The 16,823-nt window shown below is 36.6% G+C and overlaps 2 protein-coding genes across 5 annotated transcripts; both read right to left on the bottom strand.

Annotated features, from left to right (window-relative positions):
• Positions 1-1,114: 1,114 nt before the first annotated feature.
• On the bottom strand, positions 1,115-6,451 carry LOC132181168 (diiron containing four-helix bundle family ferritin protein, putative (Protein of unknown function DUF455)). Of its 3 annotated transcripts, XM_059594259.2 has the most exons (7): positions 5,893-6,448; positions 3,875-4,116; positions 3,700-3,796; positions 2,794-2,977; positions 2,600-2,681; positions 1,711-1,780; positions 1,115-1,420 (listed from the first exon to the last, which is right to left on the bottom strand). In XM_059594259.2, exons 1-7 carry the CDS (start codon positions 6,307-6,309, stop codon positions 1,349-1,351), a joined length of 1,164 nt encoding a protein of 387 aa, XP_059450242.2. In that variant the 5' UTR covers positions 6,310-6,448; the 3' UTR covers positions 1,115-1,348. The 3 variants fall into 3 exon arrangements, with proteins under 3 accessions (XP_059450242.2, XP_088372722.1, XP_088372723.1); XM_088516596.1 differs by lacking the exons at positions 1,115-1,420; positions 1,711-1,780 and adding an exon at positions 1,975-2,093 and having other exon boundaries at positions 5,893-6,451; XM_088516597.1 differs by lacking the exons at positions 1,115-1,420; positions 1,711-1,780 and adding an exon at positions 2,100-2,481 and having other exon boundaries at positions 5,893-6,451.
• A 2,281-nt stretch (positions 6,452-8,732) lies between these two features.
• LOC132180748 (transcription factor GTE4) lies at positions 8,733-15,656 on the bottom strand. 2 transcript variants are annotated; one of them, XM_059593678.2, is made up of 6 exons: positions 15,472-15,656; positions 13,462-15,321; positions 13,327-13,372; positions 13,117-13,230; positions 12,882-12,955; positions 8,733-9,143 (listed from the first exon to the last, which is right to left on the bottom strand). In XM_059593678.2, the coding sequence occupies exons 2-5, from the start codon at positions 15,187-15,189 to the stop codon at positions 12,897-12,899; spliced, it is 1,947 nt and encodes a 648-aa protein (XP_059449661.2). In that variant the 5' UTR covers positions 15,190-15,321; positions 15,472-15,656; the 3' UTR covers positions 8,733-9,143; positions 12,882-12,896. The 2 variants fall into 2 exon arrangements, with proteins under 2 accessions (XP_059449661.2, XP_059449662.2); XM_059593679.2 differs by having other exon boundaries at positions 12,886-12,955; positions 13,462-15,656.
• Between the last annotated feature and the right edge of the window lie 1,167 nt (positions 15,657-16,823).

The raw sequence follows: 16,823 nt of genomic DNA, 5'->3' as shown, positions 1-16,823 counted from the left end.
TTATGTTTTGTTTTGTTTTGTTTTTTCCCAGCAATTATTAGTTTTATGAACACAAGCACATATCCAGGATGCGTCAGATCAATTTTATGGTTAAGCTTAAATTATATATATATATATATATATATATATATAGTCGTAAATATGTTGTCACATAATTTAAAATTCTTAAATAACAAACAAAAATAAAATTTTGATGGAGAATAATGAGGTGGTCACATTATTTTCAGCACTTTGTAAAACATGCATTGCACATGGGTGGTGGGTGTATTATGTGGCCCAAAAATGATCCATTGGAACATTGAAAGCTAGCACATGATAATCGTGCAAATATTCTCCCTTTGAAATAATAAAAAAATAATAAAATAAAATAGAGAAGCCACCTTTTTGGGCCAGTACCTCTTTTCTCTTCTTTATTCTTTCTCATGGCAAGACTGAAACAGCACTATGAGCAATGGAGATACATTTAACCTAGAACAGTGCCATGAGGGTTTACACAAACTGCTTCTCTGACCCATGAGGCATAATAAAAACAAAACCCCTTTGGGGATTTGAAATTTTTGATCATATATTTTAATAATACTATGGTATGAAGGCCTTAATGAAATTTGAAACTGAAATTCCTGAAGTTATATATGGTATGGACCTTTAAAAGAAAACTGAAATTAATACTCATTTGCTCATAAAAGGGAAAAGAAAAAAAAAAATTATTTTTCTTTGAATGAAGTCCGAAGGGTATTATACTTTTGAAAAAAATAAAGTTGCATCCGGATTTAGGTTTTAAACCATATGCAATTTCTCATTTACCTAACATGACTATTTAAACCATATGCAATTACTCATTCACCTAACACAACGATAAGTTCGTTTGACAATGCTTTTTAGATAATGCTTTTTGCTTTTTAGTTATGATGTAACATAAAGATAAAAGTTGTTTCGAGCATTTTGTTTTTTGAGTTGTTTATTAATGATTTTACTTTTCTGCTAAAAAGCAAAAATCTACCCTAAAAAACTTTGCCGAACCAGCTCTATGTTAACATCCATATCAGCGACATTGATCCAAGATTATTGAAACTAAATTGCTTTGATAGTTCACCCAGATTGCATAAGCCAGAGAAACCAGAAAACTTCTATATAAGTTATAACAGCAAGAACAAAATTTACAGTAATATAATGTCAAAGCAAAAGTAATGAAAGTCACCCAGTCAGCTCTTGCTGAAACAACCTGTACAGGAAGACAAATACTGAGTTGTTACCAGTGTGGTTGCAAGTGGATCAACACGGAGAAACCAAGGATGAACTTCCCAATATCGCCAATCATTGTGTTCAAGCTGAATATGTGAAACAAAAATCATCCAGGAGGCCTATTCAAGCTTGAGTTCTCACTCTCCATAGAAATGATGGAAGAAAGCCTCTCATAAACCTATACAAAAGTTTTGATGTATTATATTACCTTTTGCCAAAAGAATACGCAATGTTTCCAAATAGTTTTAGAGTAAGATATTTGGTAGACTGCTATACGATTGTCAAACAATTTGAATAGCGTGTGACAGTGAAAATAAACTCTTGATTTTTTATTTTTTTTCTCTACAAATGCTGACTAAGAATTGATTTTCACTGCCATATCATCAAGTTGTATGACAGTCATATAATAGTTTACTAAATAACATTACTTTTAGTTTTATAGGAAGTCTAATTGCCAAGACCACATACCACAGAAAGCTTCTCATTTTTGTCTTCTTTGCCATTCTTATCCTGTTCTTTTGAAGATGATGCATCATACCTAGACAGCAGATGATGCAAACAGAATGTCAAAAACAGATAATTGTATACATTTAGTATAAAAGAATAATTTTTGTAAGGACTTTGTACAAATTAAGTCCTTTGTACCCTCTATTGAGAGAATGATACATTAGCATGTAACAACAAAAGTTTTATGAAAACACCAATCTTTACCTTTCTCTATCCCTCATCAACAAAATCCCTATTTACCTATTCTCTGTCACTTATCTTTAGAAAAGAAACGCCAGTCAATCAGCAAGTAGGGTAGCAAATTTGTTTAATAAAATAAAACCAACCATTTCAGATTATCTGATCTGCAAAGTACATAAAGAGGACCTTAGCTTACACAAACGACAAAGAGTAAAATACAGAAACTTAAATATATAGTTAAACAAACTGTATCAGCGGTGGTGGTGGTTTCTTGTAAAAGAAAAAAACCACAAAACAGAGAGAAAGAGAAAGAGAGACAGAGAGATGGAGTTCGGTTTATAAGGGTGGCATCCAGCGGTGGCTTGGGCAGAGGGGTGGCATTTCTTTTCACAAGAGAAGTGATAGAGAAAAGGTAAATGGGATTTCCTTTTTGGTGGACGAAAGATAGAGAAAGGTAAAGATATGGTGTTTTCATAACACTCACTTTTGTTGTTACATGTTGATGTGTCATCTTCTCAATGGAGAGCACTAGTATAAAGCAAAATCTACTGTCTTTTGGTTGCCAAGAAAATAAGTACAACGATAAATATGGTATCAAACAATCACAACACAAAATCCATCAAGGTTCTTGTGAACCAAACAACCAACCAAAATTATACAATTTTCTCACCAGTCAAGGGGAAGGCCAGCTTCGTCTCGAGCTGAATAATTGAACGGCCCTTTCAACTCCACATTGTACTCATTCAATAAATCTGCATGGTTATCCGGAAAGTTCCACATGAAAATTTCGAATGCCTTAAGTAGGATTTTGTTGTTTCAACCATATATGCACACGTAAGCATAGAATGGATTAGCTGCCTAAACCTTTAAAAGTGGAACAAGGGGCACGGTCCATCTTCTGACAGACTGAGACAAACCAATGTACACCAACAGCGACATGTGCAACTTCCTCATCAGCAATTCTAGCCACAACATTAGATGTCCGGAGATCTCCAAAGCCAATCAATTTTTGCACTAGTCGTGGCCCAGCATCAAGTCCTCTAGCCTCCTACACCATTACAAAGAAACTTATCTCATCCAATACAAATTGGAACCAAAAGAAAAAGGTCTTTAAAAATTATGTACAACTGGATGCCTTAAGGACTAAATCAAATCATATGGAAATATCTTGAGGTCTGCAAGAATCAAAAGATGAAGTGCCAATGAACTGTTGTTTCCTTGCCACTTCCACATGTGACCTTATCCATAGAACCTAACCAGAGAAGAGGGAAGGCATGCCCTCCCTTTGGTACTACCGTGACACCATCAATGAGTCTCATTGGCTAGGAATGAACCAGCAGAAGAGAACTGGAAGAGGATGCCCAACATTCTTAACAATGGTAATCAAAGCAGAAAACACAGCTTTGACCAAGAAATAATAATCGATAAAGGGACAGTGTACAATCATATGCATCTAATGCATGGAACACTAGTTAAACTCAATATAAATAGATCACATTGAGCACTAAGAAAATAAAATTAAACATATAAGGTTTTCTTTTTTATTTATATGATAAAATAACACAAGATAAACCATGACAACATAGCTCAAAATCCATAACTTCCTTTAACATAAGAAATATTTGCAACCTTGACTCCTTATTCAGAAGTAAAACCTGACATGTGAAGAAAGGGCATACAGCTTCGTGACAATATAACTGTTAAAACATATTTGCCAAGGCTTACAATACCAGCAGTAACGAAAATACACACCCAAGAGCAAAAGACTACCTGGACAAGTGGGATCACTGCCAAACGTGCAGCGACATTGTCAGATGACTTTTCACACTCCCTCCAAAGCAGATTATGGGCAGGCATATCGCCATATCTTGTTACAAGGAAAAAGCTGAAAGTCAGTTTAATGAAAACAGTCAGTTATAATACCCAAAGCAACAGTTATTCTCACTTGAATCCGAGCTCAGAGAGTCTTTGCGAACACCAAGCAAAATGGCGACTCTCATCATCAGCAACATGAGCAAAATCAGCAAAGAACCCCTCCCCAAGAATCTCACTAAAGGGCGAAAACCGAACAACAGTATCCCATGCCAGATCAATTGCATTTAACTCCACATGAGCAAGATTATGAAGCATATAAGCATTGAGAGGCAAACCTGAATTTTTTGGAGCAGGAATTTCCTTTGGGGAAACCTAAGTTCCACATAAAACAGGCCAGAAATGAGCATACTCAAGTTGCTAAATACCAGATTAAAAAATACCAAAACAAAAGTCACGTCATGAAAAGATGGGGGACAAAGATGCTTAAAAATTTAAATAAGACAAAGCCCATCAAGTATAACAGAACCAGCAATCATTAGCGAAAGCAATAACCACGTAGCAAACTCATCAGAAATTTCAACTCAAACTGTACAAAAGTTTGAAGGAATCAAAACTATCGAAGCTAATCACGGGCACAAGTACAACGCAAATCCAGCTTGAAATTAAGTACCAAACATGAAATAAGCTATACCAATATAGCAAAATGATAGGATTTTGGGGTTTCTATCAGTTGAAAAATCAAAAAATAAAGGAGAAACAAAAAATAAAGGGAAAGATAAAGATAATTGATCGTTTCAAGGGGATCATCCTCCAAATCATCACTTCAAAAGGATCAACTTCCAAATTCCTTAGGCAATGTTGTAATTTTTTTAATATAGCTCATTTTAGTAGGGGCACAAAGAAAAATTTTGAATCAACATTACTTCTTAGACACACACACAATCTGGAGGAAACATCTCTTTGCAGTCATTTCACTTTGTTGAATCAATTTCCTTCCAATAAAGCCCCACCAAACCTAATCATAACTTGCTTCTTCATCATATTGTAGAGATGATATCTCAATTAGTTCTTTATCCACTGTGTACCCCACACTAAATAAGGATAACAATTTATCCTCTTCATTCAACACGGGATTCATGATCTCCTTAGTAAAAAAATAAAAAATAAAAAACTATCAATATTAGAGAAATCTGAAAATTCTGATGAAAGGAACTCCAACTCCGGGACTTTTGCCTTTGTCACAACTAACTCCTCCGCTAAATGAGTGGTAGCAATTTTGCAATTTGGAGCAGAAGATTAGCTACTTTTGTTAGTCATTGGTTTATCTACCACTTTGACGGTTTTCCTTGTAGAGTATCTCCTCCTCTCCTTGCAAATGAAATGACAGCTGTCATAATCCGAGGTTTGTAGGCCTTAACTTAATGTTGAATGTCCGAGCAAAGACCCTCATTAAATGTCTCTATCAACTATCTTTTCGTCCAGTCACAAGCTAGATTAGATAACCGCTCAAAATGACATTGTTATTCGCCAACTGTTGATGCTTACCAAATTTTTGCTAGTTGGCCATCAATATTTTCTAACTTAGAGGGACCAAATTGGGGAAACTCCACCTTCATACGCAGAATCCTTGATCATCATCGTTAGTGTTGATTCAACACAAAATCCTAATAGATTGTTGGATGGATTCATTAATAAACTCCTCTAGCTGCTCGAGGAACTTCGAATCAACCAGTAAGTCAAGCGGGATATACTCTTGTTGGTGAGAAAATTATGCTACTAATAAGAATAAAACCAGAATATCATGCTAATAACAAGGATAATATCATAATAAAATGAAGGAAATTAGGAAATATTGGTTTTCCTAACACAAAATCATCAAAAACATTAATTATAGAAATCAAAAGAGTTCTACGGAAAAGTAGTAAAAAAAAAAGTAAAAAACAAGTATGATACAACCTCTACTAAACAAAACGCAAAGCCCTGAAAGGCTGGAACAGTTCGACTATGTTTGCATCAACAATTCAACATAAAGAAAAGCTCTAAAATTGTAAATTCTACTAATTACTGAGTAGCGCATTAAAAAGAGCCCAAAAAGCATAAAGCATAAAGCATTCCAGAATTTAAATCTTTAAGAGCCAGAAAACGAACCAATTCGGGTTTTAGAGGTCGGGCAGGGCGCGAAGGCGGGTCAGACACCACCCCAAGCGGAAGTTTCTCACGGCGCCACCTAGAGTAAGCCAAATGCGAAAGCCAGGACTTGGTGAGAGGGTCACCGGTGGATAGGACGAGAGCGCCAAGCTCCGCTAAGGAAGAAGCAGACCCAATTGGGCTGTCACCGTTGTCAATTACTGAAGAGGGTGAGTGTATCACCAGAGGTTCCGGGCCATTGGGTCCCCAAATACGGTTCTCGTTGAGAGGGCTGTCTCTCCAGGCCTGGAGACCCGACCATGGTGAGTATTGCAAGGAAGAAGAAGAAGAAGAAGAAGAGGAGAAGGAGTACTTAGATTTGAAGGTAGAAGGAGGGAGATGGGAGCACAAGGAGTATCGTAGTTTTGGGGACAGCATGGATTGGAGCTTTCAGACGCTGCATTTCATGTGGCTCCTGAATGGCCTGTGACCGACTTTCGTGCCAAAATGATAGGGAATTTTTTTTTTTCTTCTAAATATTCAGCTTTTCATGTCACTCTCATCTAACTAGGATGACAGTGGATTGTCATTAGAATCTGATCAGAGGATAAATGAACACTGCAACAGAGTCTATTGGGATAAAAATTGAGTGTATAACATTTCTCTTTTCAAATTGTTTATAGAAGTTAATTTATACAAAAGTAATCAAACCATCTCTCACTCATATCCTAGTGAACAACCTTTGTTAAAAAAATAAAAATTCAAGGATTGATGATGGTGTGTTGGGTTTATTACAACACACTATTTCATTCAATTGACGAGTGAATCTTTTAGAGTAATGTTATATATACACTACATTATTATTGTTGAATTTAATAACGACCAAGGATAATTTTAATGCTTAAATTAGCAAGAATAATTGAAATGGCCTGCTTCTTTTTTTTTTTTTTTTTTTTTTTTTTTTTTTAGTGATAAATTGAAGATTGATGAGTCAAGTCATGTGTACCTCCCCCCATGGTAATACATGGCTCTTACTTTTCCTACATGGGCTACCAATTTTCACTCTATGTTGAGAGACTGTGTACGATGTATATTTTAGGCTAAGTGTCCTCAAGTAATAGGGTGTAACATTGGCTAGATGTGGGAATTGGGGATCTCAGAGTATCCCATCAAGTTCTTGATATTTAACATTTTTATAAATTTTTAACAAAATTCACAAAAAAATATCATTTATTAAGCTCTTTAACCAAAATTAAATTTAACATTTGTTTTAACACCTCTCCAAATATAAAGACACCAAAAGCAAAAGTTTCTTTTCTTTTTCTTTTTTTTTTTTAATATTATTTTAGTTGGTGAGGTGACATTTTGATAAATTTCTCGCATGAAATCAAAGTGAGTGACTTTCATGACAGTTATATTTATTAATAAAAAATAATATTTAGATAAAGTAGAGAAATATTTAAAGAATTTAATATTTGATAATTTTAAAAAGTGGCTAATTAAATTTTTTTTTTTAAAAAAAAAACACATTTTCAAAGTTAAATTTAGATAAATTTTAGAGAGCTTGATGGTTGGAAGAGATTACAATCCTAACCAGTTGTGGCTTCGGGTTTCTAGTCTGTTGTCAGGTGGCAACCATTATCAGGTGTAGAATAGCCAACAAGGTGTTGCCTATTCTCCGGCCAAGAATGACGGGACAGCTAAAGTTCAAGCCATGGGGAAGTGTATCTCTTGCGATTCCTTCTAACTATTACCCAACTGGCAAGAGCATTGGCCTACAATGACCTGCATTTCGACTTTGGCGTGTCAGTTGGGTGCCCGGTATATCATCTCTTTATCTACACATGGCCCTTGTTTTTTAATTTTGCCTTAATTTACATTAATATTGATTAATGATAAATTATGGGATTACAATACTAAACTACATAATTCAAAATGAAGTGCTAGAATTTCAATAACTCTTTGTCAAAAGTATTAAGGATCTTAATCTAACCCACTCATTTATATATATATATATATATATATATATATATTAAAAATTTTATAATAATAAAATATATTAATTTTTTCATTTGTATTTGGATTAATGAATTTGGACTATTTATGATTGTATATGAAATATATAATATAGTATGTGATATTTTGGGCTAAACCTTATTCAAAGCATGTTTTTTTTTTTTTTTTTTTTTTCATCTTTTTTTAAATATTTTGGCTTTAAACCCTTAAAATAAGCCAAAAAATAGGCCAATCCCATAAAATAAACCCAAAAAATAGGTCAATTAAAGGCCTAAAACACTTAAAAAACTCAAAAGCTCATATAAAAAAAGCAGCGCTAGTTATAATAATCGATAACTGCTCAAGGCGGTTACGGTTATAGCAGTTTGAGCACCCCTAAATTTACCACATATTACAAATAAGTTTAAGGACGAAAAGCCCATAACTTCTTCAACCATTCAACTCTAATGAGCTGGTAAAGGCCCGCAGCACTTAGGTTTCATTGGGCTTATAAATGTTAAGAGTAATACATTTCAAATAGTAAAAGAGCTCCTGTTCCAAATCTAGCCGTCCCTTTTGAACCATTTCTTGCCCTGTGTAAGGGACCAGCAAAGGTGTGTAATCTCCCAATTATTTTGTTCTTAGATGGCGCGGGTTGCCCCATGGCCCATTCTCATAGGTTACTACTCCATTCCCAGTCTCCCAGCATTCTACAGAACCCATGCTACCCAACCTTCCATAGAATTTCAAGAACAAAACCCCATTGCCCAAACTATAAAAAGAGAAAACTAGTGGTTGGAAAATCAGTAATAAAATGCAACTTGCAAGAAGAAATCTACCCAACAAAACCACCAAACCCAAAGTAATGATATAGGAAGCAATTATAACTTCAAGAACTTGAATTACAGAATAGTTTTTGTGTAACACCAAAGAATCCTGAATCTGCCAGCACTAAACTGAAAACAGGTAACTGAAATCTAGATGAGCAGCAGTAGTTAGCAATGTACACATCCTACACAAAACAAACCAACTACATCTAATTATCATTACATTCTACAAATATTATACAAATTTGAGACTAGAAAAATGAGGCCACATGTGATAAATGAGGCCATGTCCTAGCAACAGCAAGAAATAGAACCCCCACCCCCAAAATGTTAAGATAGTGGTGGCCTTGAAAATGCTTTCGCTGTACACCAAATGCATATAGAAATTCATGATGCGGAAGCTTCAAATCACCATATGGAAGATCACCATCTAGTCTAAGTTTCTCAGATCTGCAAAATAAACAGCATAATTAGCAACCACAAGAGCCTGTATATAAGTAACAACATTGAGGTTGTCAATCACATAATTTCTACCACAGTAGAAGCAAATGCATGGGCGTGGGGGGAGGAGGTAAGGGAAGTCCTGAAGAACCTAGAGAGCTAGAATAACCAAAATTTGAGGAAAAATGCACAATCAAGAAGCTGTTGATTGGGCAGCTTTCACAGGGAAATCTTGGATAACACTCATTGTTCAATGAGACTAACATGTCTTAGAATAAAAAAAAAAAATTACTTGCACACTAAAATGCAGTATTACAGTTTATCAAGATTTGACAATTATGACAAATTCAATTGTTTCAACTTCACAGGAGATGTACCGATTGCAGGTACATCTACAACACCAAAATGGGGGGGCTTCAACTTTATTAGCTCATCCAAAAATGTATGTTAATGGCAGCTTAAAGGAACTGACAACTGCTTATAGTAACTACCTTCACCAACACGATACATTGTCATCCTTTCTGTGTATTTGTTCATTTATTTTGACTATATTCAAGATTTTATGTCCAAGCATCAAGAGAATATTATATACACATAAAAACACGTTTTCTGTAAACAAGTACAAAATTTTCAAGAACATTAATACTTATTAAAAGAGAATTCCAAGAACATAAATCTCACTTTAATGGAGTAATGCTATAAGTAAGACTTTTGTCCCCTTTCTATCTTCCCAAAAGTGAAGATTTTTAAAATCATCATTGAATCAAAATTCAATAATGATTCATTCTAAAATCAATAGTGATTTCAAAAGTCACATGGCCCACATCACTTTTAGGGGGATAAAAGTCCTTATAACATTACTTCACTTTAATAAGCTCTTGCTTTGTTAGATGGTAGAAAAAAAATTTCCCATCTCCCATATGGTAGAAACCAATTTCCACATCAGCACTCCAAATCTGTCAATTGGCTGAGAACAGTATCCATCACTTTTCACCCCAGCAACAATATAAATAACCCATCCTTTAATAGGAAAGAGAAATAACCCACCAGCACCTAATAATCGGTTTTCACACAATTTTTTTTTTTTTTTTTTTTTTGATAAAGTAAAATCGAAACTTAGCATTTTCAGTTTTCACACTAAATTCTATCTTCAATCATTCTCCAGTGCTCCTTTCTCCAATCTACACTGTTCATAAAACTTAAGCCATCCTTACATAGTAAGTTTGCCCATGCAATGTATATAGCATGCCAAAGTGCATCATTTGAATAGGTTAAGAGTTTCAATTTTGTAGTTTGAATGGTGTAAATATGCCATTCTAGAATAAATCAATTTGGGTGAGTTTGGATTAGAATCAATTCTGAACCAAAATGACAAAAAGTGGCACAAATTTTCCCCATTCAACCCATAAGCACACACTAACACAGAAGGCAAGTGGATGACCTCTTTCCACCCAATGTAAAATGCATGAAAACCTTCCAATTTTGCATGAGAGGTCTATTTCCAATTCAGAATGCCTTTTTTTTTTTATCTATAATAGCTTTCTTTCAGATGCATCTAAGCTCTAAACCGCCTGCATTAAATTGTTGACACATGGCCTTTGACTTGTACCATATAGTTTAGCATAAAAATTCTCTAAGGTATCAACACACAATCCCTTGTGGTTTGTTTTGCGACTCAAATGCCTTATGGTCACAAAAAAAGGATAAATGGTTGGCTTTAATAACAAAAACAGTAACATTACAGTTACATTACACCATCAGCTAAAAGTCATGTTTTAACGCCATTGCATGTTTTTAAAAGTCATGTTTTAACGCCATTTACATTACACCCTCCATTTCCCAGCAGTGATTTGAGCCACACCTCCTAACTCTTCATTGTGTATGATAATGAACCCCACTCATATGAAACACCACGGTAAGAGCTTTCATTTGAAAAATAAACCATGTTATCTGAAACTTGTAATTCTATGGAGAATTTGTGGTTGAAAGGAAACTGTTTGATCAAATATTGAGAGTAATACAGTTTAATTGGTTATGTATTTTGCGGTGTCAGGTCTGCAATATCTAAAACTTACCTTGCACCTGACTATGCAAAATCTACACTTGAACAGAAACTACAAAAAAACTAAGAGTACTATCTAATTTTTGAAATCCTGACGTAATTGGAAAGACCAGACTGAGGCAGCCACCAACATCTCCTCCTAAAACCCATACTCTCCACCACTATTCATTCACGACCATCATTGACAATAATATCAAACCCCATTGTTGCCAGACCAAAGACAAAACAACAGTAATTAACTTTTAAGAAAAAAAAAAAAAAAAAAGAACAAATCGTAAGAACATTTTCAAAAAAATTTATTATGAAACGGAAAACTAGAAAAAGAAAACCCAAGTCAGCCACAATTCTACCCTTTCCCCCTGCCCATCACCCACCAAAATGTGTGAAAACAAATCAAACAAGACAAAGCACCACTCAACCATAAACAGTTAAAATCCACTGGGGAAGAGAAAAAGGCATAAAACTTAACAATCAACACACACAAACGCCTGCACATGCATGCACACACACACACCACTAGTTCAAACCCATTTGGGGATGGAGAAAAAGACATCTATCTAGAACAGCTAAAATCCATTGGGTAAGAGAAAAAGGCACAAGACTAAACAATCAATACAGAGTTGGTGGGCTTTGTTTTGGTGTGGGTAAATCATGTCGTTGGATGGTTAGAATCACTCTCTTGCTTCAATGCAACTCAAACGACATATATGTCATACAATATTTTCATGAAGAAACGAAAGGTAAAAAGCATTTAAAGACATTACTAAGAAAGGTCCTGTGAATCTTGACCATCTTCTTTTCAAAATCACAGGCTTACGCACCAATATTTCTAAAATATTGGCATAAGTTTTACAAGTTCTGGCTAAATATGCGAAAAAAATATTGGTGAATAAAACAATTTTAATCACGCCAAAAGCTCTACTGATGGAAAACCTCGAAAAGACACTGCATACCCAAGAGACCGACCCACACACCTATTCTAATCCTTCTTTCCATAAACAAGGAAAAGACGAACAATATAATAGGAAAGGTAGGTCAACAAAACAATTCAGGTAGTCTAATGTAAATGAGGTATTTTCTATGCCTCGTATCCCCTAGCTGGATCATATGGCAGATGTGCAGTAATGCGAACCTATTTGACATTTAAACTTATATCGTAAAGTATGCCCCCAATACCCTCCCTCTTTCAAAACCAAGGTTATTCATGTTTGGAATATAACCATGTTTTCATCATATTGCAAGTTACCCAGGTATATGTGGAAATTTAGTAGCATCTGATGTTGAAATCATGAATTCCTCAACATACATGATATTTGCCGACTTCGTTCTTAGATTACAAGTACTTAATGATGTATTACTAAACACAATAACTGAGAGATTGCTCAGTCTGAATGCAGGATAAATCCCAAATCACACAATAAGGACTTGAGAATTTACCATCATAAATATCATCTTCTGTAATGATTATCTGATTCAGTACAAGAACAAAATCATGCCAGCGATAACCGAATAGGCAACTCAATGGCAGAAGCTATGACATGAAATCAAGCATCATGCGATATAATTTCAGAAAACAGAGGCGCACTATATAATTATGAACTTCATCAAATGTAGAAGCAGTACATGGGTGAGGTGAAGAACAGAAGCTATAAAAACTGAGGCAAAATGCACGAACATAAACCTACCTACACAAAATATGCTCATGTCCTTGGTGACCCTGCATCAGATCCAGAGGCTGATGAGGTTTCGCTATCAGAGTCTGCCACACAACAATCATATATTAGACAAAGGAAAAACGACTTAACACAAGAATTTTTTTTGATAAGTACTTAACACAAGAAATCATATAACTAAAAGCCCAGAAATATAACAACACAGACAATATATGATGTTCTACAAAGTTAAAGCTATATCAAGTACCACTTGAAGAGGATCCAGAATCACTGCTAGAGCTGCTTGAACTACTGGACCTACTCCCATTGTCCACCTGCTTTTCCCCTTGTACAGGTGACAAAGTGGAAACATTTCTTTCATCTGCTCACAAAAGGAAAGATTTTTCAAGTTATCAATTTATGCAGGTAGTCAATATTGAAAATGCCATCAATTCTCATATTTAAATAAAAGCTTTACCTGCTCTGTTTTCCTTTGCTACCTCTGCCACAACTGGAGTGTGAATCTGTATTTAAAAAGAAAAAAAATTATCCACTTAGTAACAGAGGAGAAAAAGAAAAAATAAATGTTAGAATATGTGATTCGAAGCTTTACCTTATCCTGGACATTCTGTTCAGCTTCTGCTCGGGCTTGAATAGCAAGTTCAGCTTTTCTCTTGTGCTTGCTCAAACTCTTCTTGTAGTTGGTTACAAACCTATCAAGTTCCCAGAGAGTCTCAGCATCCACGCTATCAATGTCCACTTCAATTTCATCATCATCTTGTCGAAGCGATGAATTCCTCTTCTTGATAATCTGCACAATTGCATCTAGCTTCTCTGAAGGTAAATTCTGAAGGTTTGTACTAAGTTTTTGTTTTTCATCATAAGTCATGTCTCTTTTATGAGGATCTTTTGCCTTGGGCTTCTTTGGTGCAGGGGTCCTAGCCGAAGGAGTAGTACTCATGGGTTTAGATTTGGGATCAATGGAATTCGTCATCGACTCTGACCTATCCAAAATCCTTCTCATATCAAGGGGGGGCGGTGGCAATGGAGGAGCCTTTCTTGATGTAGGTGTTGGAAGCCCTACCCCATAGTCCATTGCATACCTCAATTCTCGATTATAATCTGACTCTATTATAGCCCACCTGTCCTCAAATATCTTCAATAGCTGCTCTGCCATTACATGAACATCTTGCCCTTTTGGGTTATAGGTCATAGCGTTGGTAAATGTAAGTCTCACATCCTCTGCAAATTCCTTCGGAGACTTGTACCAATTCTTGTTCAACCTCGATTTCACAGTACCCAAGTCCATTGGATGCTTGATAATGGTAAAATAATCGTGCAAGCCAAGACCGTCTACATCCACCGGTGTATTAAACACCCACCCATGCTTGTGCTTCATCAATTTCTCAAGCAAAGAACTACAACTCTTGTTAAACTTGGTACCCATCCAAAACCCATGTCCCATTTCTCCTCCACCTTGCTTCTTGCTATTCGATTTTGATTTCTTGTTACTCTCTGCTGGCGGAAACTTATCCTTTGCAAGCAAAAACTCCGAATTCCGGTAAAACTGGTTTGCCTTTGGCGTTCTCTTTTCTTTCTCCACATTTTCAATCACACCCTGACTATTCTCCAACACCGATAAATTCAATTGGTGCAAAGGCCTATTCACCTCGCGAGGAACACCAACTCCAACAGAAGCCACCTCTGACTGAACTCGCTTAGCTCCACCTCTACAATTGTCGACCCCATCATTGGCCAACATATGGGAATGACTAAACCCACCAATCTGCCCCTGCTTGGCTTCAATCCTCTTCACCAAACTCCTCACCTTATCCAGCTCACTCTCCAGCTTCCTCCTAAGCTCCCTCGTCTCCTGCTTCGACCTAGACCCCAAATTGATCTTAATCCTATTCTCCAACACTGGCTTCACCGCCCCATTCCCCAAAGGCTCATCCCTAGTGCCAGGCACAGCCACCGCGACCGGTTGCTCCTGTTGCCGGTTGAGGCTGGACGAGTCGTCCGACCCGGCGTCAAGCCTCGAATTGAGCTGTTTCTGAGCCTCGTTCCCATCCTCCAACGCTAATACCGTCTGCTCTGGGGGACAAGCCAACTCGTTACTCTCGTTCTTGTTGTAGTCGTTGTTGTTATCCCTATTGTCTTCATCGTTCTTGCTGTTGTCGTTGTTGTTGGTGGTAGTGTTTGTGGTCACGGAGTTGGTGTTTATGGTCGCAGTGGTGTTGTTCTTCTTGGGGCCTTTGAAGGCTTTTCTCGTATAGACCTTGCTCTCCGTGTACCTCTGCCTCTCTCTAGCCCCATCTCCAACCATGGGCCCCGAAGCCATACATCCAAAACCCTAACTTTCTCACAACCAATATCCCAATCCCTCCACCCTAGGGTTTTACTCTCCACCAAACAATCACCAAAAACCCTAACTTCCCAACCCCAAACACAAAAAAGATTAACACCTCCTCTCCTCCACGCCACAAAAATTAACCAATTCAATTAGGGATTTTCCCCAAAATCACAAAATCCTCGCCCTCACACACACGCACGCACACATAAAGGAATATACAAAGAAAGAGAAAGAAAAAGAGAGAGAGAAAGAGAGAGAGTTGGGGCTTACAGGCTCAGTAGGGTTTGGAGCATCGGTGCCTTTGAGAAATTTCGATCAGATCTCGCTCTTTTTACTTTCTCTCTCTAACAACAAAAATCGAAGCACTTTCTCTCTCTAGAATTTTTCTTTCTCTCTCTATCCTTATCTTACAGGTGTACGGCAGCAGGGGATTCGTGTGGCGAATGCGATTTAGGTTTAGCGTTTGGATGCGCCAAGAATCGTTCCCCGGAAGGATATTATAGCGGAAATTGGGAGCGTAGACTCACTTTATGCCTCGATTCGTGTAATGCACGGGCGAATGGTAGGCTGAAGGGATTGGCGCGTGTGGGTAACGATGGTCGAGTGGATGAGGGCGGGGTTATGGCGGGGTTTTGGTTTGTGAAAATTTGAACGGGTTCCCCAGGCGAGGTATTGGCGCGTGGAATTACGAAAGCGGGCGTGTAGGTGAGTGACCGGCGGTGTATCGCACGCGCCGGTAAAAGGTTGGTGGTACAAATGGAAGTAGGTGGGCCAAATTTGGATCGGACAAGATCCAAGCCCAAGTTAGATCCAAATTGTTTTGGGCTTCAAAGGATATCCCATACAAAAGCCCAGGAGCACCAAGGAATATTTGCAACAGCAATAAAAGATTGGAAAAACTTGTGCTATATTTTGTGATTTGATAAAAATTTTGTTTAAAGGAAATTATATAAATTGGGTTAAATACTAAATACCCCTGAGGTTTTGTTACTTTATTTTTTTCTTTCTAGGGTTTGATTTTTATCATAGGAGGTCCCTGTTGTTTTGATAATAGACCAAATTAGTCCTTATATCAGTTAATCGATAGTTGACTTAATGAAAGTCTACGTGGATCAATCAAATGTTGACACATGGCACTTACTTAAATTTTTTTTAAAAAAAATGTATTTTTTTTTTTTTTTTTTTTTTTAAAAAAAAAAAAAAGAAAAAAATTGGGGGTGGCCGAAACCACCCCTAACCACCATTGGGGGTGGTTTCGGCCACCCCCATCTGGCCAAATGGCCACCCCCATGGCCAAAGGGGGTGGCTCAAAATGGCCAAGGGGGTGGCCCCCAATTTTTTTTCTTTTTCTTTTTTCTTTTTGTTTTTTTTTTAAATACATTTTTTTTTTTAATTTTAAAAAAATTTTAAGTAGTGCCACGTGTCAACATTTGATTGGTCCACGTGGACTTTCGTTAAGTCAACTAACGGTCAACTGACAAAGGATTAATTTGGTTTATTATCAAAACCACAAGTACCTCATGTGATAAAAATCAAACCCTATGAAGAAAAAATAAAGCAACAAAACCCCATGGGAGTAATTAGTATTTAAATCTATTTAGAATAAATAGATTTTTTGAGAA

The sequence above is a fragment of the Corylus avellana genome, chromosome 5 (assembly GCF_965113065.1).
Source record: "Corylus avellana chromosome 5, dhCorAvel1.hap1.2, whole genome shotgun sequence".
NCBI lineage: Eukaryota > Viridiplantae > Streptophyta > Magnoliopsida > Fagales > Betulaceae > Corylus > Corylus avellana.
The sequence above is the reverse complement of the archived record's forward strand: the minus strand, read 5'-3'. Positions and strand labels throughout refer to the sequence as shown.